The sequence below is a fragment of the Elephas maximus genome, chromosome 15 (assembly GCF_024166365.1).
Source record: "Elephas maximus indicus isolate mEleMax1 chromosome 15, mEleMax1 primary haplotype, whole genome shotgun sequence".
In the NCBI taxonomy this organism is placed as follows: Eukaryota; Metazoa; Chordata; class Mammalia; order Proboscidea; family Elephantidae; genus Elephas; species Elephas maximus.
Genome location: NC_064833.1, coordinates 38,403,356 through 38,428,218, shown reverse-complemented (window position 1 = coordinate 38,428,218; position 24,863 = coordinate 38,403,356). Strand labels below are relative to the sequence as shown.

Below are 24,863 nucleotides of genomic sequence, written 5' to 3'. Positions count from 1 at the left end.
CTCGTTCATCTACATCAGGCATCTACAGACTGTGGCCTGTGGGCCAAATCCAGCTCGCTGCCTGTTTTAAGAAGTTTCATTGGAAATCAAACAAAACAAACAAACAAAAAAAAAACCTGTTGCTGTCGAGTTAATTCCGATGCCAGCAAAACAGTGGAGCTCAATTATTTACTTATTGTCTATGACCACTCTTGTGTACCAACGGCACATTTGAGTAGTTGTGACAGAGATCCTATGGCCCACAAGGCCTAAGATATTTTCTGCCTTGTCCTTAACAGAAAAAGTTTGCTGAACTTTGATCTACATTGTCAGAAGGTTATATATTCAAATTTATATATTTAAGATCTTTTGGACCTTTTATTGTATTTGAACTTTGGTTATGACAGTGTTGTTCTGGAGTAGGAACAAACACAAAAACTAATGAAACAGAATGAAGAGTCCATGAATAGACCCATGTGCATACGGGAGCTTATTATATGAGAGAATGACTTCATCAATCAGTGGGGGAAGGGTGGGTTATTTCATAAATAATTTTTGGGAACATGGAGTCTTTTTATGGAGAGGAAAGCTCTGGTAGCCCAGTGATTAAGCGTTGGGCTGCTACTGGAAAGGTCAGCGGTTTGAACCTGATGGCCGCTGTGCAGGAGAAAGACGATGCAGGTGGCTTTCGTTAAGATTTACAGCCTTGGAAACCCTATGGGGCAGTTCTGTCCTGTTCTGTAGGGTCGCTGTGAGTTGAGATCTACTCAATGGCAGTGGGTTTGGTTTTTGGGGTTTTATATGGAGAAGAACGAAAGTAAATCCTTGAATCACATCACATACAAAAATAAACTTCAGGTTGACTGAAAGCCTAATATGAGAGGTGAAATTATAAAGCTATTAGAAGAAAATGTAGAATATTTTCGTGACCGATTTAGGGGTTAAGTAAACGTTTTTTTTTTTTTAGCTACCAAAACCAGAAACCATAAGGGGCAAAATTGGTGCATTTGACTACATCAAAATTAAAGATTTCTGTTGAGCAAAGGACAGATGTCATGTACAAAATTAACAGTCACTTGACATACTGGGAGAAGATATTTGCTATGCTTAATTTATAAAGGATTATTGTATAGATTATATAGGGTACCCTGCAAATTAGCAAGAAAAATACAGGAAATCCAATAGCAATATGTTGGGTAAAGAATATGCATAGACGATTCATAAGAGAGGCAGTTTAATTGGATAAACTTCATTAGAAGTCAGAAAAATGTAGGACATCTGTTTGCATCTATCAAAGCTGCAAAAATTAAAAAAGTTGAGTAATATCACATATTGATGAGAATGAGAGGAAACTGCAATCTCCATAGCCTGCTTGGAGGTGTGCTAACTGTTTTAAGCCATTTGGGAGAGCAGTTTAAAAGTATTTAGTGAAATTGAGTATACGCACTATACTCCTGCATATATACCCCAGAGACAACCTTATGTGGGTTTACAAAATGTCATTACAGAAATATTGTAATAAAGAATTATAAAGGGCCACCTTTTCTTAAACAAAGAAATGGATGAATAAAATATGGTTTATGCAATCAGGGAATATTTTGTTGTTGTCGTTGTTTGCTGCCATCTAGACTTATGGCAACCCAGGCACAACTGAATGAAACACTGCCTGGTCCTGCATCATCCCCATGATTGGTTAAGGATCGAACCACTGTGATCCACAGGGTTTTCATTGGCTGATTTTTGGAAGTAAATTGACAGACTTTTCTTCCTAGTCTGTCTTAGTCTGGAAGCTCTGCTGAAACCTGTTTAGCATCATAACAACATGCAAGCTTGCACTGACAGATGGGTGGTGGCTGTGCGTGTGGTGACTTTTGAAATATATACCTGTGTGAGTTTTGACATACACATTTCTATGTCTACCATCACATTGTCTGGGAGTCAAACCTGGGTCTCCTGCATGGAAAGTGAGAATTCTACCACTGAACCACCAATGCCTCATTAAAATACATAAACTGGATGCAAAAACCAGAGCGTTTAAGAGCATGGACTTTGGAGCAACACTGAATTTGAATCTGGCTTCTACCACCTACCAGCTGTGTGACCACGAGTAAGATAAGCTTTCTATAAAATAGAAATAATAATAATCAAAATGATAATAATAGGAATAATAATAACACCCATCTACCTGATGCATAGCAAGCACCATATGTATTAGCTATTTAGATTTTAATATAAAAAATATATGATTGTGATGGAAGTCAAATCTAATTGGAAAAGAGAAAATTATTAATTAAAATAGGAGTCAAGCATGGATCAGTGCTACCAAGTTTATGATCGATCCTATTCTGGATACCTAAGATTTAAAACTCAAGCATAACAATTGTGAGCATGGCGCAGGACCGGGCAGTGTTTCATTCTGTTGTACGCAGTGTTGTATGAGTTGGAACCGACTTGGCAGCGCCTCATAACACCAAGGTTTCACAAAAGAAAAGGGGGTTAAAAAGAAAAAAAAAAAAGCATGCAGAGCATTTCATTGTAGGCAAAGGGAAGAGCATGTATAAAATACAAAGACCCTATAATGAGACACATTACACTTAAACCTGGTGGGACATCATCAGAGAAGAGCAGTATGTTATTGAGGTTACTGAAAAAGTTAGTCAAACTGACATAGCTATTTGGAATTCATTGACACCAAGTGTGAAAAAGGAAGTGTGCTTTTGTGATTAAGTGAATACGAGGACTTCTGGAGTTCTGTTTTATGTACCTACTGACTGTAGACTGGCACTTTAAAAAATTGGTACTTTTTTTTTAATCTTAAAATTCATGTGTTTGTGTATGTATATATATATATAACCTCTTTTAAAAGTCAGGTTTTGTGAGGTATAACTTTTTTACAGTACAGTTTACCCTTTCGAAATATATACCTGGATGAGCTTTGGCAAACATACACAGTAATATATCCACCATCACTATCAAGATATAGGATATTTCCTTTATACCAAAAAGTTGCTATGCCCATTTGTAGTCAAATCCGTCTCTCTACTCTAGTCCCTGGTAACCATTGATCTGATCTCTGTCCCTATAATTTTACCTTTTCCAAAAGGTCATGTAAATGAAATCATATTGTATAGGTGCAGGCAAACTACACCTGTGGCCAAACTGGCCCCCCATCTGTTTTTTATAACTGATGAGTTAAGAATGGTTTTTACATTTTAAAATAGTTGCACAAAATTTAAAAAACGGTAGTATTTTGTGGCTGTAAAATAATACAAAATTTAAATTTCAGTGTCCATATGTAGTTTTATTGGAATACAGCCATGCTCATTCATTGATATACAGGTTGTTGCTGACTTATGACAGGGTTCCGTTCCGACTACTCCGTTGTAAATCATTTCTGACGTAAGTCAAATACCTCTTTTTTTTTTTTAAGTTTTCATTATTTTCTTTTATTATCAGTGTCTTAGTCATCCAGTACTGCTATAACAGAAATACCACAAGTGGATGGCTTTAACAAAGAGAAATGTATTTTCTGACAGTCTGGTAAGCTAGAAGTCCAAATTCAGGGTGTTAGCTCCAGGGGAAGTCTTTCTGTCTGTTGGCTCTGGAGGGGGGTCCTTGTCATCAATCTTCCCCTAGACTAAGAGCTTCTCCGGGCAGGAACCCTGGGTCCAAAGGACGTGTCCTGCTCCCAGTGCTGGTTTCTTGGTGGTAGGAGGTTCCCAACTCTCTGCTTGCCTCCTTTTCCTTTTTTTTCTTATAAAATAAAAGGTGCTGCAGGCCACACCCCAGGGAAACTCCCTTTACATTGGATCAGGGATGTGATCTGAGCAAGGGTGTTACATCCCACCCTAATCCCCTTTAACCACAGGCAGAGATTATGATTTATAACACATAGGAAAATTACAATCATAAAATGGAGGACAACCATATAGTACCGGGAGTCATGGCCTGATAGAGCTGACACATATTTTGGGGGGACACAATTCAATTCATGGCAATCAGTATCTTTATAAATTCGGTCTTTGTCTTTGGGCATTGGAAACATTACCTATAAATTTACAGTTATGATATCAGCAAATTACACACTGCAACGTTGTATGTAGTGATGTTACTAATGATCAAATGTACCAAAGAAAAAAAAAAGTACATCCGTAAGCGCAGTTTTTGTAGCTCACACATGTTGTAAGTCAGGGACCACTTGTATTTTGCTGGTCCCTGACTCCTTCTGGTTCATGGCTTTTTATGTCCTTTTAAAGGCATCTTTGCCTGACTTATCTAAGAAGTCTTTATCTGACCCAGGGTCACAAAGTTTTTCTGAAATGTTTTCTTCTAGAAGTTGTACGGGTTTAGTCATTGTGTTTAGGTCTAATCCATTTGAGTTATTTTTTGTATAAGGTGTGAGATTTGAGTTGAGGTTTATTGTTTTTTTTTTTCACACACGGATTTCCAATCACTCTATTTTTTTTAAAATGTGAATTTTCTATCGCTTAAAAGAATATTTCTCCACTGAATTATCTTAGCACCTGTGTAAAAAATTGATGACCATATAAATACTGGACTATTTCTGGACTCTCCGGTCTATTCCATTGACAGATTGTTTATCCTTTGCCAATACTATATTGACTTGATTACTGTGGCTTTTAGAGTAAGTCTTGAAATCAGGTAGCGTGAGTCCTTCAGCTTTCTTCTTTTTCAAAATGTTTTGAGTATTTTAGGCCTTTTACTTTTCTGTATAAATTATAGAGTCAGCTTGTCACTGTCTACAAAAAATTATGCCGGGATTTGATTGGGAGGGTGTTGAATCAATAGATCAATTTGGAAACAGTTGACATATTAACAATATTGATTTTTCTCATCAATAAATATGGTATATTTCTCCTATTATTAGGTCTCCTTTGATTCTTCATTGGTGTTTTATAGTTTTCATCATAGAAAGTCTGCACATATTTTGTTAGATTTATTCCTGAGTTTTTCCTTTCCTTTACTTTTCCCCTCTCTTCCCTCACCTCCCCTCCTCTCCCCTCACTCTCCTTCATTCTCCTCTCCTTTCTTTTTTCCTGCTGTTACAGACTGTAAATTTTTGATTTCAAGTTGTTCATTGCTAGTATATAAAAATATAATTGAGTTTTATATGTTGATCATGTAGCCTGTAATCTTGTTAAACTTACTTGTTATAGGAGCTTTTTTTGTAATTTCTTTGAGATTTTATTCATAGACAATTACCATCTGCACAGAGAAGACAGTTTTATATCTTCCTGTCTAATCTGTATGCCTTTTCTTTCTTTTTTCTTGCCTTAATGCACTGGCTAAGATTTCCAGTTTGATGTTAACTGTTAAATAAGAGAGGACACCTTGCCTTGTTCCTGATCTTGAGGAGAAAACATTCAGTCTTTCACCATCCAGTATAATATTAGCCGTAGGTTTTTTTTAGATGCCCTTATCAGGTTGAGAAAGTTTCTGTCTGTTTCTGGTTTGCTGAGCTGTTTTGTCAAGTGCTTTCTCAACTTATTTTGAGCTAATCGTGCGATCCCCCCCGACTTTAGTCTGTTAATATGGTGAATTACATTGCTTGATACTAGAATACAGAAGGAGCCTTGCATTCCCAGGGTAAGCAGCGTCTGCTTGTGATGTCTTACCCTTTAATATATTTCTGGTTTTTATGTGCTAATAGTGTGCTGAGGATTTTTGCATTTGTTCGTGAGGAATACTGGTTTATCATTTTCTTGTCATATCTTTGTATATGTACAATGGTTTTGGTATCAGAGTAGTGCTGGCCTTATGATATTAGTCGGGAAATGTTCCTTTTTTATTTCCTGGAAGAGGTTGTGTAGAATTGATATTTTTTTCTTCCTTAAATGTTTGGTAGAATTCACTGAGGAAACCACCCAGCACTGGAGTTTTTATTTTTGGAAGATTTTTAACCTAATAATTAAATTTCTTTAATAGATACAGGATTCATGCTATTTATTCTTGATATAGTAGATTCTGTCTTTGAAGGAAATGGTCCATTTCTCATGTATGCTGTAGAATTATTCCCAGTATTTCCTTATAATGTTTATGTTTGTGGGCTCTTTAATGATGTCCCCTTTCTCATTCTTGCTACTGGTAATTTGTGTCTTCTCTCTTTTCTCCTAGTCATTTTGGCTAAAGGTTTATCAATTTTATTAATTTTTTCAAATTACCTGCTTTTTGTTTCCTTGATTTCTGCTTTAATCTTTATTATTTCCCTCCTGCTTTGAGTTTAATTTTCTCCTTTTGCTAGTTTCCTATGAAAACATATTGCTGACTTGAGACCCTTTTCTTTTTAATGTAAGTATTTATTTATATGTGTAGGTCTGGTTTTCCATACAGTATTTTCAAGGAGCATCATTCCCCTGCCTGAAGAACTTCTTTTAAATTCTTTGTAGTACAAGTCTACCAGTGAGGAATTTGCCTGAAAAAGTCTTTATTTTACCTTCATTTTTTGAAACATAATTTGGGTATGGAATCCTGGGTTGACAGTTTTTTTCCGCTAGTACTTTATAGATGTCACTAATTTTTCCTAAACTTATCAGACAACTGAAGTTATGAGGCAATGAAGTAATCTGAATTCCAAGGAGTAACATGCCCCACCAAGGAGAAATGGGACACACTGTTTCTCCTTTGGCAGAGCACAGGAGAAAGTGGTGGCAGGAGTTTCTGCCCCGCCCTTAATGGTAAAAGACCTCTGATTTTTATTAGAGCACGTTTCTGGGCCCAAGAGAGTTTCCTTCTTCCTCTTTCTTGGGTAGAGGTTTTTGTCCTTCCACATTTCCCCTAGCTGAAACAAATCTTTGCCTGTGCCCTGGGGATAACAGAGTTCACTTTCTTTCCTAATGGCTTAAAGTTTTTGCTTGTTTAGGAGAGAAGGGCCTGGGGCAATGTGTGGGTCACCCAGCAGCTGCTAGTCACCTCTTTTATGCCTACATATGTGTCCCCCACAAAAAAGGGTAGGTCTTCTTTGTCTACCTGCCAGGGTTTCTCACGAGCACTAGTGGCAGCCTGTGGAAAAGTACTTAAGTGGTTGGAGTGGGTGCGAACTTCCCTTGAGTCTGGGGCCCCTAGCTATGTCGAAACTGTCATGCTAGCCCACACTTGGCCATTAACGGTTTGTTAAAATTTTAGCTGATTTCTTCTTCCTGCTTGTATGGTGGCCACCACTTTCTTCTGTGCTTTGCCAAAGGTGAAACAGTTAGTGGGTCCTTTTCTCCTTGGTGGGACTTGCCACTCTTTGGACTTCGGATTACTTGGTTGCCTTATAACTTCAAATGTCTGATGGGTTCAGGATAAGTTAACGGTTTTATAGATTATTTAGCATTTTGTCATTGTTAAGATGACAGCTTTCTACTTTCTAAGCGGGACTAATTGTAGTTTTAAGACATTTTCAATTTTCTTTATAAAGATGGTGTAAGTAAAAGGTTTTATCACAATTTTTTTAATTAGGGTAAATAATACCTGTTTTAGGCACTTTTTAAAAAATCTTTTTGTTTTATTTTAAAATGAAGGTTGGATTTACTTTTATTTGCACAGCCTCCCTTAAACCAAACCTGTTGCCATTGTGTCGATTCCGACTCATAGTGACCCTCTAGGACAGAACAGAACTGCCACATAGGGTTTCTAAGGAGTGCCTGGTGGATTCAAACTGCCGACCTTTTGGTTAGCAGCTGTAGCTCTTAACCACTATACCACCAGGGTTTCTACAGCCTCACTTGGTCTGCCCCTAATATTTCACAGGCTTTTTATAGCCGACTAGTGTCCAGACTGTTGAACAGATTTAAACAGTTAGTGAGCGCACTCATCCAGTGTTTTTCCCTCTGTTTGGATTCTGCAGATGACTGTAATTGAGGCTCAGTCTCGATTATTTGAAATTCATAAGTTTTGGCATGACTACCCAGTGCTGCTGGTGTAAGTCAAATTAGCTCCCTCTATTTCAGAAGCTAAACTGTTGAAAAATAATGTTGTAAATATCGTAGAGCATATGACTGAACGTATGTTACAAATGGTAGATAGAAATTCTGGAATTCCACTCAAAGAAATATCTTCCTAAACATAGTAATTGGTTCTTAAATAAACATTCAAGTCAGAAGACAGAACTAGTTGTAACGCTTTTATGATGTGATATACTACACAAGATGCTATTCTGTAATTAGAAAATTAACTTTTTATTATTTTATTCTCACCTTATGAATTGTTTTGGTTATGAAATTGTGTCTGCAGATTGTGGGTAATGACTATTTTTTGAGACCATCAGGAAGCTAATTAAAATTTTTTTTCTCTGCAGAAAACTGCATCAGCAGTTCGAAATGTATAAGGAGCAGGTAAAGAAGATGGGAGAAGAATCACAGCAGCAGCAAGAGCAGAAGGGTGACGCCCCGACCTGTGGCATCTGCCACAAAACAAAGTTTGCCGATGGCTGTGGCCATCACTGCTCGTACTGCCAGACGAGGTTCTGTGCTCGTTGTGGAGGCCGGGTGTCACTACGCTCAAACAAGGTACAGAAATGATTCAGGTTACACCTAACAATTCTCTGATATTTAAGCATGTTGTTAGTAAATTAGCTGCAGTTATTATTCATATAAATCAAAGAACAAAAGCCTTTTTTTATGTCTTCATTTCAGGTAAAATAAGCTTTTTTACCTTTTAACTGAATTAAGAAGATAATTGTTTCAGTGTTTCATTTCATTTGGTTTATGCTTTTATTTAGAATTGTAGGATTTTAGACTTTCAAAGAGTATGAAAGAAATGCAATTGGTCTAATTTCTTTATTTACAGGTGCAGAAAACTCAGATCAGACAGACTGAAGACCTTTCTCAAAGTCCTTTCTCAAAGTCCCACAAATGATTAATGTCACAGTTGTGACATAGCTTTCTCCATTACTACACATAATTTTTAAAAACCATAGATGTAATTTTTCTTTGGACCCTGTTGCCTGTTTTTCGAAAGAGGCCATTTCCAGTGTTGAGATTCTGTGTTTTATAATTTCTTCTTCTATTGTTTTAACATTAATAAAATAAACATTGGGCTATGGAATTTAAGAAAGAAATGCTAAGGAGGTGTTTCGCACTTATTACTAGGATTTTGTAGTTTATCCATCCACTTTAGGGAATATGTTAATGATACCCAAAGAATAATTTGTTGAAATTAGCAAAAACAGTATTTTAAAGTGTTTGCCTCGGTAAGGTCTTTAGAACTTGCATTTATCTCCTTACTAGTATCTTATCTTCCAGTTCTTCGGTGGTTTTTAAATAGGAAGCTCATATCTTTAAATACATTAACCAGATGGTGTCCAGGTGATTTTGACTCCTGGCAACCCCAAGTGTGTCAAAGTAGAACTGTGCTCCATAGGATTTTCAAAGGCTGGTTTTTCAGGAAATCACCAGGCATTTCTTCTGAGGTGTCTGAATTTCTAGCCTTTTGATTAGCAGCCAATACCTTACCTATTTGCACCACCCAGGGACTCCTTTAAGTACAGTACTTAGTGGGAATTTGTTAGCCCTGTGTGATTTCATTCCCCCCTCCCCGCCACCATTCCCCCTGTTCTTGTTGTTTTGTTTTGCCTAGAGCTAATAACTTTTCTTTTTTCCTCCTAATCTTTCTCCCTGGTTTACTTGATTATGTTTTTTTTTTTTTTTTTTTCCCCCTTGCCTGATTGCATTGGCTAAAAACTGCAGTACAATTTTGAATAGGTGGTGGAACAGACATCCTTGTCTTGTTCCTAATCTTAGGGGTAAAGCACTTAGTCTTTCACTGTTACATATGGTGTTAACTGTAAGCTTTTTGTAGATGCCATTTTAGTTTGCTGAGACTTCTTTTTTTTAACAAGGAATGGCTGTTAGATTTTGACAAATGCTTTTTCTGTGTCTATTGAGATAATCATGTGTGTTTTTTCTGTTTGTTCGTTAGTATAGTGAACTGCATTGATTGATTTAAAAAGTTTTTATTTTATTATTATAAAATACATATAAAATAAAATTTGCCATTTTAATAATTTTTAAGTACAATTCAATGACATTAATTCCTTCTACAATGTTGCATAACCATCACCACTATCCATTTCCAAAAGTTTTTCATCACCTCAAACAGAGGTGTACCCATTAGGCAAAAACTCTTTTTCTCCCTTATCCCTGGCACCTGGTAATCACTAATCTACTTTCTGTCTCTATGAATTTTCCTATTTTAGATATTTCATGTAAGTGAAATCATACAATATTTGTCTTCTCATGTCTGACTTATTTCTCTTAGCATAATGTTTCTAAAGTTCATCCATGTTGTAGCATGTATTAGAATTTCATTCCTTTTTATGGCTAAGTGACATTCGAGTGTATGTATATACCACATTTCTTTATTTATTTGTTGATGGACGCTTGGGTTGCTTGCATCTTTTGTCTATTATGAATAGTGCTGCAATGAATATTGGTGTTCAAGTATCTGTTTCAGTCCTTGATTTCAAATCTTTTGGGTATATACCTAGTAGTAGACTTGCTAGGTTATATGGTAGTTCTATGTTTAATTTTTTGAGGCACCACCAAAGCATTTTCCAAAGTGGATGCACAATTTTACATTTCTACCAGCAATACAAAGGTTCTAATTTCTACACATTTTCACCCAAACTTGTTATTTTCAATTTTTTCTACATGTACAATTTAGTGACATTGATTACATCCTTTGAGTTGTGCAACCATTCTCACCCATCTTTTCTGAGCTGTTCCTCCCTCGTTAACATAAACTCACTGCCCCCTAAGGTTCCTAGCTAATCTTTCAAGTTGGCTGTTGTCAATTTGATCCCATATAAATAGTTCTTAAAAGAGCATAATGCTCAAGGCAGATGTTTTTTACTAGTTAAGTTAAACTACTGTTTAGTTTTAAGATGACTTCAGGGGATATTTTTGGTTTAAGATTTAAAGATTATCTCAGCAATAGTTTCAGGAGTCCATCCACCATCCATGTCTCCATAAAGTCCTGATTCCATGAGAATTTGAACTTCTGTTGTACATTTCCTCCTTTTTGATTAGGATTATTCTATGGAATTTTTGATCAAAATGTTCAGTAATGGTAGCAAGGCACCATCCAGTTCATCTGGTCTCATGTCAAAGTAGGCAGTTGTCCATGGAGGTAATTAGTCACACATTCCATACCCTCCTGCTATTACTGACCCTCCTTTTACCTCTGTTGCTCCAGGTGACTAGAGACCAATTGTTGTGCCTTCAGTGGCCGCTTGCAAGCTTTTAAGACTCTGGGCACTAAGCAATGAACCAGGAGGTAGAACAGAAGCACTAAACATGTAATTAGGCCAGTTAACTGGAATGTTCCATGAAACTAAGACCCTAAACCTCCAAACCAAGGAACCAAATCCCGTGAGGTGTTCGGTTGTACATTAAGCAGCCTCAGCAGCTACTCTTTTTTAGGTCGTTGTTGTAAATTTATCTTCCCACGACTTTTGCCAGTTCAACTTTTTATAAGTGTACTATTTTCAGTTTTTTGATAATAGCCATCCTATTGGTAGTGAAGTGGTATTTCATTGTGGTTTTGGTTTGCATCTAATCATGTCGATCATCTTTTCATGTGCTCATTGGCTATTTGAATAGCTCCACTAGAGAAATGTCAATTCAAATCCTTTGTCCATCGCATTAATTTTCTAGGGCTGCCTTAACAGAGTATCACAAATTGGGTGACTTACAAGAACAGAAATTTGTGGTCTCATTATTCTGGAGGATAGCGGTATGAATTTAGTGTGTTGGGAGGGCAATGTTCTCTCTGAAGGCTTTAGGGGAAGATCCTTTCTTGTCTGTCCTGGCTTCTGGTATCTCCAGGTGTTCCTTAGCTTGCAGCTGCAGCATAACCTATGGCAATCTTTCCTCTGTCTATATCTATGTCTGTTCTCCTCATTTAAAGTCTCTGGATGGCACAGATGGTTTGTGCTTGACTACTAAAAGTTGGTGGTTTGAACCCACCCAGCAGCACTGTGGACGAAAGGCCCGAAAATCTGCTTCTGTAAAAGCTACTGCCTAGAAAACCCTATGGAGAGCAGCTCTACTCTGTAACACATAGGGTTGCTATGAGTTGCAATCAACGTGATGGCAATGGGCTTGGTTTTTCTTTTTTTTTTTTCTGATTTTCCTCGTTTACAAGGATGTAACAGATTGGATTAGGACCCAGCCTATTCTGATATGATTTCATGTTAACTGATAACATCTTTGAAGAGCCCACTTCCAAACAGGGTTATGTTCACAGGTACTTGGGTTATAGCTTCAGCGTATCTTTTTGGAGGACACAGTTTAATCCATAACAGTCCACTCTCTGGCCCTCCCGAAATTCGTGTCCTTTCCGTGTGCAAAATACATTCACCCCATCCCAGCATCACCAGAAGTCTTAACTGATTCCAGCATTAAATCTAAGTCTAAAATCTTATGTTCTAAATAACCTAGTCAGGCATGGGTGAGACACTGGGTATGTTCTGTCCTGGGGCAAAATCCCTCTCTGTTTGTAGATCTGTGAAACCTAGAATATGAGACATTTGCTTTCAAAATACAGTGTTGGCATAGGCGTAGGGCAGACATTCCCATTCTAAAAGGGAGAAATTGGAGGGAAAGAAGGGGTCATGAGTCCAAAGTAAGTGTGAAGCCCAGCAGGGCAAATGCCATTAGATTTCAGGGCTTGAAAATAATCACATGCCTGTGGGCCCACCTGGGCACCCTGGGCACACTGGGGCCTTTGCCCTGTCTTCCAGGCCCACCCGGGATGTGGCCGCATTCTCTTGAACCACCTTTTCCCTGGTTAACTGGCCCAGTCCTTAGGACTAAGAAGGTGGTAACTCCAGCCCTGAAACCAAGGAGGTGGAGGCTACACCCCCTGGCCCTGGGTCTACAGCTCTGCTGGCCTTTGAACTGCTCTGAGTATCATCCTTTCCTTTTCCTGAAGGACAACAAATGTTAGCAGCCTAGCAGCTTCATTAGCCTGATTCCCGCTTGTAGGATCCCAGTAGCCCAATAGCTTTACTTCATTTTGTCCCATCTCTGACCTTTTCATTCTAAGCTGGAAGTGTTTCTGCTGAAATGAGTGATTGGTTCTATAAATCTCATGTCTGATATTTTTAGCAAACAGTTGTCCAGTCACACCCTTGATGTTTTCTCCAGAGCATGCTTTCTCAGTTTTTACATTATGCATAAGCTGAGAATTTTCCAAATAGTCATGTTTTACTTACCACAAAGCATTTGAACTGTGTATGAGCAGGATAAGATTTGGACTCTGTTTGAAATTAAAACAAAGAAGAGGTTTATTAAGGTTTGAACGATTTGATTGGGGTCGAACCAGGGGGCAGCCTGGGCCCACCGAAATGACACCAAGCAGTCTGGCGCGGTTCAGTTACAGAAACATTTTTATGAGTTTAAAAGAGGAACTAAGCTGTATGCTAAGCATTTACAGGAAAATCAGTGAATACTGTAAAGATCACACTCTGATTGGATATATGTCACACAGTTACAGTAAAGCCTGTGAAAATACTAAAACATGTTAAATAGCTTGCGAGAAGAAACCACAGTGATTTTGCTTTCTACTTTTAATTGGTTGATACCATATAAGAAACCACAAGCCAATTTCTCATTGGCTGATACCGTTACAGACTACCACAAGTTTTGCTAAGAATTTCCTTGGAACAAAGTATAAAACGTATTTTCTGGGAACACTAAAGAAGATCTAGGTTCCGGACAATTCTCAAGGCTCAAGATGGATTCTGGCCTGCACTTTAGACAGTCATGTCAAGTATCTTAACAGCAAGCATTGAAGTAGCTTAACAAGCAGTAAAATGGATTTCATATTAAAGCTCAAGATGGGGTCAGTGTTCCAGCTGTAAGTTGCAGCTTTTCTACAAACCAAGTGCCTAAAATTTTAATCTGTTACACAGAACATAATTCAGCCAAGTTCTTGGCCACTTTGTAACGATGGTCGCCTTTCCTTCGGTATTCAAAGACCTGTCCATCACTTCCTCTTACAGGCCTCATCAGAAGCACATTTAACGTCCACATTTTTAGCAAGATTCTCTTTGTGATGATAGAAGCTTTCTCTACATTTCTTTCCGAGCCCTCACCAGAATCTCTTTTAATGTCTCTAACTCTACCAACATTCTGTATAAGGCAATCTAGGCTTTTACTATCAAGTGCCTCAGAGCTCTTCCAGCCTCTGCCCATTACCCAGTTCTGAAGACACTTCCACATTTTTAGGTATTTGTTACAGCAGCACCCCACCTCCCATTACCAAAATCTGTATTTGTCAGAGTTCTCCAGAGACACAGAATCAATTAGGTGTACCTCCCTATGCCAGGTGACAGGCTGGAAATTCTGGAAACTCTGGCAGTTTTTTGTCTGAAATCTGTAGGTCAGGCAACAGGCTGGAAACCCCCGCAGGTTGTCTATTGTCTATGTTACAGCTTTAAGGCATAATCCTTCTTCCTTGGAACACCTCCGTTTTTACTCTAAAGGCCTTTAACTGATTGATGAGGCCCACACATATTATGGAGGGTAACCTGCTTCACACTAGTTCAACTGATTTAAATGTTAATCACAATACCTTCACAGCAAGATCAGGCTAGTATTTGACCAGACAACTTGGCAGTGTACCCTAGCCAAGCTGACACATAAAATTAATCGTCACATCCATTTTTCAACTGGGTTTAACTTTTTGTTATTGAGTTGTAGGAGTTTTTTTTTTTTTGTATTTTGGGTATTAAACAAAAAAAATTCTGAAGGTTATCTTTTCACTTTCTTGATAATGTCCCTTGATGCATAAAAGTTTTTAATTTTGATGAAGTCCAGCTTATCTATTTTTTTCTTTTGTTATTCTTACTTTTGTCGTCATATATAAGGGTTGACTGCCAAATACAAGGTTGTTTACAAAGAACGAGATTAACACCGGTGATGCAAACTACACTCAGGAATTAATTTTTTTTTACCTATGCCAGAGTTAAAGAGCCCTGGTGGCAGAATGATTGAGCACTTGGCTGCTAACAGAAAGGTTGGCGGTTTGAACCCACCATCACTCCGCAGGAGAAAAATGTGGCAGTCTGCTTCCATAAAGATTTACAGCCTTGGAAGTCCTGTGGGGCAGTTGTACTCTGTCTTATGAGGTCACTATGAGACGGAATCGGCTTGACGGCTGTGGGTTATAAATCTTATTGAACTTTGCTCTGGGATGCAGTTGCATGGAAACAGTTTGATCCTTTTGTATCTTGCTTTTATGATTTGTTAGGCAGATCTGGAACAGTGCTCAGTTTTGCAGCAATTATGCCCTTTTACTGAGGCAAGACCTTCATGAGTACTTTTCCTAATGGACTGTGAATCATGAATTTTTCCAGTCAGGCTGCTTGGGAGCAGCCACTGTTCTCTCTAATCTTTTTAGAAAGTTCTCTTCCTGCACTTGGGTATTCCACAAGCATGTAATAATTGTTGCTCAGCTGAATACTTGAGGAGAACATTTGAAAATCTCTGAGGTTCTCTTTCTGTGCAGCTTTCTCCTCCTTGGTAACCTGTTCTTTGAAGTCTAGCTGTGCTGGCCTCCTCACTCACAATTCGGGAGTTTTGCCAGGGTCTATAGCAGTTTCCCCTTACTGTGCTGCTGCCTGGAAGGTCTCTCAAAACAGTAGGCTGGGACAGTTGTAGAGTTTGTTTGTTTCCAGTCTTTTAGCTATCACTGCTCCTTATTGCCTGATGTGCTATGTCTTGAAAACCACTCTTTAACATATTTTGTCTTTTTTTTGTTTGTTTGTCTGTTTCAGGCCGGAGAAATCTGGTCCCTTTTATGCTATTTTGGCCAGAAACAAAAGTCCTCAATGACATCTGGTTATAGTTTAATTTCTAGAGAGTATATTTCCCAGTTTCTAACGTATTGTCCTTTTATACTGAGCAATTTATCCAATAAATTAAATATAGTGAAAAATTGGAATGTCCCTTGAAAATCTACTGTATTGTGATCAATGTAAATCTCTTTGTATGCTATGAATTAGTCTAAGAGATATGGATTATGTAAGAAGGAAGGAGCTAGAGGCAGTAGTCCCTGCTTCTCTCTCTTTTCTTTTTAGATTTGACAAAGAATTGTCAGGGGAATAAAAGTGAATAAAAAATAACATAGATTTTAACTCAAAGAAGATGGCCCTGGATTTCTTTTGTTAGTTTTTCTACATTTTGATTCAGGTAAGAGACATGTCATAAAAAGGTCTTAATTTACACAGGAAAGCATTCCTTTGAATGGTATGTGTAAAGGTTGTCTGTATTCCAAATGAAAAGAATATTGGGTTCAATTTCTCTTTTCAAATTAAATCATCATACCTGTGCTCAGTGGCCTTGTATAAAGAGAAGAAAGCTTTTGCTATCTTCTAGAGGCTAAATATATTTCTCTGATTTATCATAGCCTCAAAGGAGTAATGTCAGTGAAATTTAGTCAGACTATTCTTAGATAAGTATAATAATTTTAAAACTTAAGATTTTAAAAAGTATTTTGGTAATCTCCTGAGAGATCAAGATAAAATAAACTTTTGTTTTAATTTTGAAACTCATTCATGGGGAGCCACCCTTAAAAATTAACCAATTATTAACCACAAAGAGGTATAACAACTCCATAACTCAAAATAAAAAGCAAGAAAAAAATAACGACTCAGCAAACATAAAGTCAAATACTATGAAAATGAGGAACACACAATTCACAAAGAAAAACATCTCAGCACGAAAAAGTAAGTGGAAAAATGAAATTGTCAACAACACACACAAAAAGGCATCAAAATGACAGCACTAAACACATATTTATCCATAATTACGCTGAATGTAAATGGACTAAACGCACCAATAAGGAGACAGAGAGTCTCAGACTGGATAAAGAAACACGATCCGTCTATATGCTGCCTGCAAAAGACACACCTTAGATTTTGAGACACAAACAAACTAAAACTCAAAGGATGGAAAAAAATATATCAAGCAAACAATAAGCAAAAAAGAGCAGGAGCAGCAGTATTAATTTCTGACAAAATAGACTTTAAAGTTAAATCCACCACAAAGGATAAAGAAGGACACTACATAATGAGTAAAGGGACAATTGACCAGGAAGATATAACCATATTAAATATTTATGCACCCAATGACAGGGCTGCAAGATACATAAAACAAACTTTAACAGAACTGAAAAGTGAGATAGACACCTCCACAATTACAGTAGGAGACTTCAACACACCACTTTCAGAGAAGGACACGACATCCAGTAAGAAGCTCATTAGAGACATGGAAGACCTAATTGCTACAATCAACCAACTTGACCTCATTGACTTATACAGAACTCTCCACCCAACTGCTGCAAAGTATACTTTTTTTTCTAGTGCACATGGAACATTCTCTAGAATAGACCACATATTAGGTCGTAAAACAAACCTTTGCAGAATCCAAAACATCGAAATATGACAAAGCATCTTCTCAGACCACAAGGCCATAAAAGTGGAAATCAATAACAGAAAAATTAGGGAAAAGAAATCAAATACTTGGAAACTGAATAATACCCTCCTGAAAAAAGACTGGGTTATAGAAGACATTAAGGAGGGAATAAGGAAATTCATAGAATGCAATGAGAATGAAAATACTTCCTATCAAAACCTCTTGGACGCAGCAAAAGCAGTGCTCAGAGGTCAATTTATATTGATAAATGCACACATACAAAAAGAAGAAAGAGCCAAAATCAGAGAACTGTCCCTACAACTTGAACAAATAGAAAGTGAGCAACATAAGAATCCATCAGGCACCAGAAGAAAACAAATAATAAAAACTAGAGCTGAATTAAGTGAATTAGAGAACAGAAAAACAATTGAAAGAATTAACAAAGCCAAAAGCTGGTTCTTTGAAAAAATTAACAAAATTGATAAACCATTGGCCAGACTGACTAAAGAAATACAGGAAAGGAAACAAATAACCCGAATAAGAAACGAGATGGGCCACATCACAAGAGACCCAACTGAAATTAAAAGAATCATATCAGATTATTATGAAAAATTGTACTCTAACAAATTTGCAAACCTAGAAAAAATGGATGAATTCCTAGAAAAACACTACCTACCTAAACTAACACACTCAGAAGTAGAACAACTAAATAGACCCATAACAAAAAAAGAGATTGAAATGGTAATCAAAAAACTCCCAACAAAAAAAAAGCCCTCGCCCGGATGGCTTTACTGCAGAGTTCTACCAAACGTTCGGAGAAGAGTTAACACCACTACTACTAAAGGTATTTCAAAGCATAGAAAATGACGGAATTCTGCCTAGCTCATTCTATGAAGCCACCATATCCCTGATACCAAAACCAGGTAAAGACATTACAAAAAAAGAAAATTTCAGACCTATATCCCTCATGAACATAGATGTAAAAATCCTCAACAAAATTCTAGCCAATAGAATCCAACAACATATCAAAAAAAAAAAATCCACCACGACCAAGTGGGATTTATACCAGGTATGTATGCAAGGCTGGTTTAATATTAGAAAAACCATTAATGTAATCCACCATATAAATAAAACAAAAGACAAAAACCACATGATCTTATCAATTGATGCAGAAAAGGCATTTGACAAAGTCCAACACCCATTCATGATAAAAACTCTCAGCTAAATAGGAATTGAAGGAAAATTCCTCAACAAAATAAAGGGCATCTATACAAAGCCAACAGCCAATATCACTCTAAATGGAGAGAGCCTGAAAGCATTTCCCTTGAGAATGGGAACCAGACAAGGATGCCCTTTATCACCGCTCTTATTCAACATTGTGCTAGAGGTCCTAGCCAGGGCAATTAGGCTAGACAAAGAAATAAAGGGCATCCGGATTGGCAAAGAGGAAGTAAAGTTATCTCTATTTGCAGGTGACATGACCTCATACACAGAAAACCCTAAGGAATCTCAAGAAAACTACTGAAACTAATAGAAGAGTTTGGCAGAGTCTCAGGTTATAAGATAAACATACAAAAATCACTTGGATTCCTCTACATCAACAAAAAGAACATCGAAGAGGAAATAACCAAATCAATACCATTCACAGTAGCCCACAAGAAGGTAAAACACTTAGGAATAAATCTTACCAAAGATGTAAAAGACCTATATAAAGAAAACTACAAAGTACTACTGCAAGAAACTAAAAAGGACCTACTTAAGTGGAAAAACATACCTTGCTCATGGATAGGAAGACTTAACATAGTAAAAATGTCTATTCTACCAAAAGCCATCTATACATACAATGCACTTCCGATCCAAATTCCAATGACATTTTTAATGTGATGGAGAAACAAATCACCAACTTCATATGGAAGGGAAAGAAGCCTTGAATAAGTAAAGCATCACTGAAAAAGAAGAAGAAAAGTGGGAGGCCTCACTCTACCTGATTTTAGATCCTGTTATACAGCCACAGTAGTCAAAACAGCCTGGTACTGGTACAACAACAGGCACATAGACCAATGGAACAGAACTGAGAACCCAGATATAAACCCATCCACATATGAGCAGCTAATATTTGACAAAGGCCCAGTGTCAGTTAATTGGGGAAAAGATAGTCTTTTTAACAAGTGGTGCTGGCATAACTGGATATTCATTTGCAAAAAAATGAAACAGGACCCATACCTCACACCGTGCACAAAAACTAACTCCAACTGGATCAGTGACCTAAACATAAAGACTAAAACGATAAAGATCATGGAAGAAAAAATAGGGAGAACGTTAGGAGCCCTAATACAAGGCATAAACAGAATACAAAACATTACCAAAAATGACGAAGAGAAACCAGATAACTGGGAGCTCCTAAAAATCAAACACCTATGCTCATCTAAAGACTTCACCAAAAGAGTAAAAAGACCACCTACAGACTGGGAAAGAATTTTCAGCTATGACATCTCTGACCAGCGCCTGATCTCTAAAATCTATACGATTCTGTTAAAACTCAACCACAAAAAGACAAACAACCCAATCAAGAAGTGGGCAAAGGATATGAACACGCATTTCACTAAAGAAGATAGATATTCAGGCAGCTAACGGATACATGAGAAAATGTTTTCGATCATTAGCCATTAGAGAAATGCAAATTAAAACTACGATGAGATTCCAATCTCGCTCCAACAAGGCTGGCATTAATCCAAAAAACACAAAATAATAAATGTTGGAGAGGCTGCGGAGAGATTGGAACTCTTATACACTGCTGGTGGGAATGTAAAATGGTACAACCACTTTGGAAGTCTATCTGGCGTTTTCTTAAAAAATTAGAAATAGAACTACCATACAACCCAGAAATCCCACTCCTCGGAATATACCCTAGAGAAATAAGAGCCTTCACACGAACAGATGTATGCACACCCATGTTTATTGCAGCTCTGTTTACAATAGCAAAAAGCTGGAAGCAACCAAGGTGTCCATCAACGGATGAATTGGTAAATAAACTGTGGTATATTCACACAATGGAATACTACGCATCAATAAAGAACAGTGACGAATCTGTGAAACATTTCATAACATGGAGGAACCTGGAAAGCATTATGTTGATTGAAATTAGTCAGAGGCAAAAGGACAAATATTGTATAAGACCACTACTATTATAAGATCTAGAGAAATAGTATAAACTGAGAAGAACACATACTTTTGGTGTTATGAGGGGGGGAGGGAGGGAGGGTGGGAGAGGGTTATTTACTGATTAGTTAGTAGATAAGAACTAGTTTAGGTGAAGGGAAGGACAATACTCAATACACGGAAGGTCAGCTCAACTGGACTGGACCAAAAGCAAAGAAGTTTCCGAGATAAACTGAATGCTTCAAAGGTCAGTGGAGCAAGGGCGGGGGTTTGGAGACTATGGCTTAAGGGGACTTCTAAGTCAATTGGCAAAATAATTCTATTATGAAAACATTCTGCATCTCACTTTGAAATATGGTGTCTGGGGTCTTAAATGCTAACAAGCGGCCATCTAAGATGCATCAATTGGCCTCAACCCACCTGGATATCAGGAGAATGAAGAACACCGAGGTCAAATGATAACTATGAGCCCAAGAGACAGAAAGGGCCACATGAACCAGAGACTTACATCATCTTGAGACCAGAAGAACTAGATGGAACCCAGCCACAACCGATGACTGCCCTGACAGGGAGCACAATAGAGAACCCCTGAGGGAGCAGCAGATCAGTGGAATGCAGACCCCAAATTCTCATAAAAAGACCAGACTTAATGGTCTGACTGAGACTAGAGGAATCCCGGCGGTCATGGCCCCCAAACCTTCTGTTGGCCCAGGACAGGAACCATTCCGAAGACAACTCATCAGACATGGAAGGGACTGCACAATGGGTAGGAGAGAGATGCTGATGAAGAGTGAGCTACTTGTATCAGGTGGACAATTGAGACTGTGTTGGCATCTTCTTTCTGGAGAGGAGATAGGAGGGTAGAGAGGGTTAGAAACTGGCAAAATTGTCACGAAAGGAGAGAGTGGAAAGGCTGACTCATTAGGGGGAGAGTAAGTGGGAGTATGGAGTAAGGTGTATATAAGCTTATATGTGACAGACTGACTTTATTTGTAAACGTTCACTTAAAGCTCAATAAAAATTACTAAAAAAAAAAAAAAGTTAACCAATTATTTTGAAGTAGACCTAAGATATAGAAAGAATAAATTGAGGCTCATGACATATGGAAGCACCAGTACCACAAGATTTTATGAAATATTGTGCCCGTTAATTTCCTTTTAAGATGATACCCTTTCATAAATATAAGTTATATATTTAGTTAAATGAAGAAGTAATGACTTTATAAAGAGGAAATTTTTTTGTAATCATAGAATGCTGATGTTAGTAGAAAAGGCATTAAAGGTAATTTATAATGAGAATTATTTTAAGCTTCAAAGTTTGGGAAATTTTGTTTTTTATTTCTTTTACTTTTTGTGGGAAAATAGATTGTCATCTGCTTAACAGTCTAATTGTAAAAAAATTATGAGTATACAATTTCAAATTTGTATTGCTTAACTTATGAATATAACAGAAATGAACTTTTCACTTTGTAAATTATCAAATTTGAAGCAGAAGGAATTATAAGTTTATAATAGGTATAAAAGAGGGTAATTCTTAAGCAAGTTCTTTAAAATCTATTGGTAAAAGTGTACGCAGTATATCAAATAGTAAGAAGGGAATGATAATAGTGATGTTCTATTGTATAATCCAGTCCTTAAATATCATTTGGATGTCTGGTGTTAGTGATTGTTACCTGTATTGTATGCTGAGGATAAAATAGCAATTAGGGTATTTTTGTAATCCTCTAGGCAGTTTTTTTTCTTTAAATTTCAAGCCACTGGGTTAACCTGCCAGTATGTAGAACTTCTTTGTAGTGTAATATCAGTATAATATGTAATCAGTCCCCATGTACCCAAAGCAAGCAGCATCACATATGAATTTTCTTTTAGATTTCATAGAATTACTACATACCAGTATATTAGAAAGAATTTCACTTCTCCAGGGAGAAGGTGACATAAGGTGAGAAAAATCAGGAGAACCATGTTCTGTTCGTGCCCTGGTGTTGTGTGACTTGTTTGACAAGTCGTTTTATCTCTTAGTGCTTCTGTTTTAAAAACCTGTGAAATGAAGGCATAAATCTAAATTATTTCTAAGGTCTCTTCTGCGATTAAAATGTTAGGATTTTTTTTAATATTAATGCAAGATTACTCATGCAATTCTTGAAACACCTGAAAATTGTGTATTCATATAGCCAAATTTTTCTACCCACATGATTTTTAAAAAATAATTGAGAAGTGTCATTAATTCTTTTAGTTTACTCTATGTAGTATATTGTGAGTTAAGCTTTGTTTTCTTTTTCCCTTTCCACATTTATCTAACATGGCGGTGTTGAAGGTACCACTATTTTAGAAAAGTATGTTTAAAGGAATTTGAGGAATGGGTAAAACAGACAAGCTGATCAAAATTTTATAACTACAGGACCACCAGTAAGGAATTGGTTGTACTAGATCCTCAATTTTAAGCCATTAGGCTGAATAACCTAGAGTATCTGAGAATATTATAGAAAATAGTTGTAGAATTTAAAAAGAAGAAAAGGAGAATTTTTTCCCTTCACTGATGTCAACCTCCTTAACAGTGCAGGATAATGTAGCAGCTACAAAAAAGCAGCCTAACTTGCAGAATCTTTTATTTTTATTTATCTCCTAATGAATATCAGCATCATGGAAGTTGGCAAAATAATTTTTTCAAACCCAGCATACAGGAAAACATTTTCACCGAAATTTACATGATGATGCAAACTGTTCATGCCCTTGACTGGTAACTGGAAGGTTGGAGCTTTGAGTCTACCCAGAGACACCTCAGAAGAAAAGCCTGGTGATCTACCTCTAAAAAATCAGCCATTAAAAACCTGTGGAGCACAGTTCAGCTCTGGCAAACACAGGGTCGCCATGAGTTGGCCTGGACCTGAGGTCAACTGGTTTATATGAGCTAAGTCCCTGTTTGTATTGTAACATCTATCATATAGTTTTCACTTGCTTCAGCCCCCAACTTTCATCACCTGTGTATCATAAGAAACTGTGTGTACTATGACCTAGAAGAGCAAGTAATTTTATAAATGCAGTCATGGTTATCTGTTTGGGGTCGCTTTTCTTCAGGAATCTGCACGTGATTTCAGGCATTCTTTATGCTCTGAGGTATATGGCTGTGGTCTAGAAAGTAAGGTACTGTACTTCTGCTGTGGAACAAGGGCTTTCTTCACATTAGGTGGGTGTGAATAACCTGAAGAGGAAATATTTCTGTATGTTTTCTTTTTTAAAGGTGATCTACCTTAGAATACTCTGTATTTTGTGAATTTTTCTTTTCCAGCTCACTTTTACAATTGCCTTTTTACCACTGGGGCACCAAACAAAGGGACAATTCCAGAATGCACTGTCTTGAGGGAGAGTTCCATGAGGGCAAAGCAAAAAGAGGTTTTGTAAGAAATATAGAAGGGGCAACACATACTTCATTAAGGCAACAGGCTTTTGGCAAGACTCAGTGCCTTATCTATGTTTTTTAGAATTAGAATTTGGATGTGAGATGATTGTCATGGTGATCCATAATGGTACATTTATTTGAATTTAAAAATGAAGTTGATCTCTTTGTGATTGAAAGTCAGATTTGTATGATACTGTGGCATGGTTTTGGCAATTAGGTTATATATCAGACATTTTCTATAAATTGAATGAGCTAAACCAAGATTTGATGATGATTTAATTTAAGCATATTTACAGTACATGATATATCTGGAAATAGATCTTTTCCAACTATTTAAACTTAAACTTTAAATGTTTACTTAAAAATGTATGAGGGGTACATGGTTTTAGAAATTTATTTTAAGAAAGAGAAAAAATATTTGTAGACCACTGGAATTATAGCTACGCAGGGTACTCTTGGTTATTGGTGTATCTGCATTAGCAATCTGCCTTTAGCATCTACTTGCCCTTAACCTCTTGGTGGCGTGGACACTGCCCAGCCTAATATCCTTATCAATTGATAAGGTAAGCACCTTATTAGTAGGTAAGGTGAACACCAGGTTGAATAGATTCTATTTAGTATATTTGAGGAAGATTAGTGTCTGAAATGAATTTTAATCATAATAAAAGACTACACAATAGTGCAATACATAAAGTGATTCAGGATATCACCAAAATTGCAGGATAGAAAAACAACACTAGATAAGGGAGTGCAAAGGAAGCAGAATGCAGGCCAGACATGTGAGTCATTAATTCTTTTACCTTTTGAAAATAGAATACACAATAAATCTCATCCAATTCCTTTTTAAGAATTTCTAAGAAGACTCTTTAGCCTCAAACATAAAAAAAAAAAAGTGGACTCCTAGTT

The 24,863-nt window shown here is 37.1% G+C and overlaps 1 protein-coding gene across 24 annotated transcripts in view; it reads left to right on the top strand.

Moving 5' to 3' along the window:
* RIMS2 (regulating synaptic membrane exocytosis 2) overlaps window positions 1-24,863 on the top strand; it is a 647,490-nt gene that overhangs the window by 130,640 nt on the left and 491,987 nt on the right. For all 24 annotated transcript variants that reach the window (XM_049853946.1, XM_049853942.1, XM_049853937.1 and 21 more), the window contains one exon: window positions 8,279-8,489. In XM_049853946.1, coding sequence (XP_049709903.1) covers window positions 8,279-8,489 — 211 coding nt within the window. The remainder of the gene's footprint in view (window positions 1-8,278; window positions 8,490-24,863) is intronic.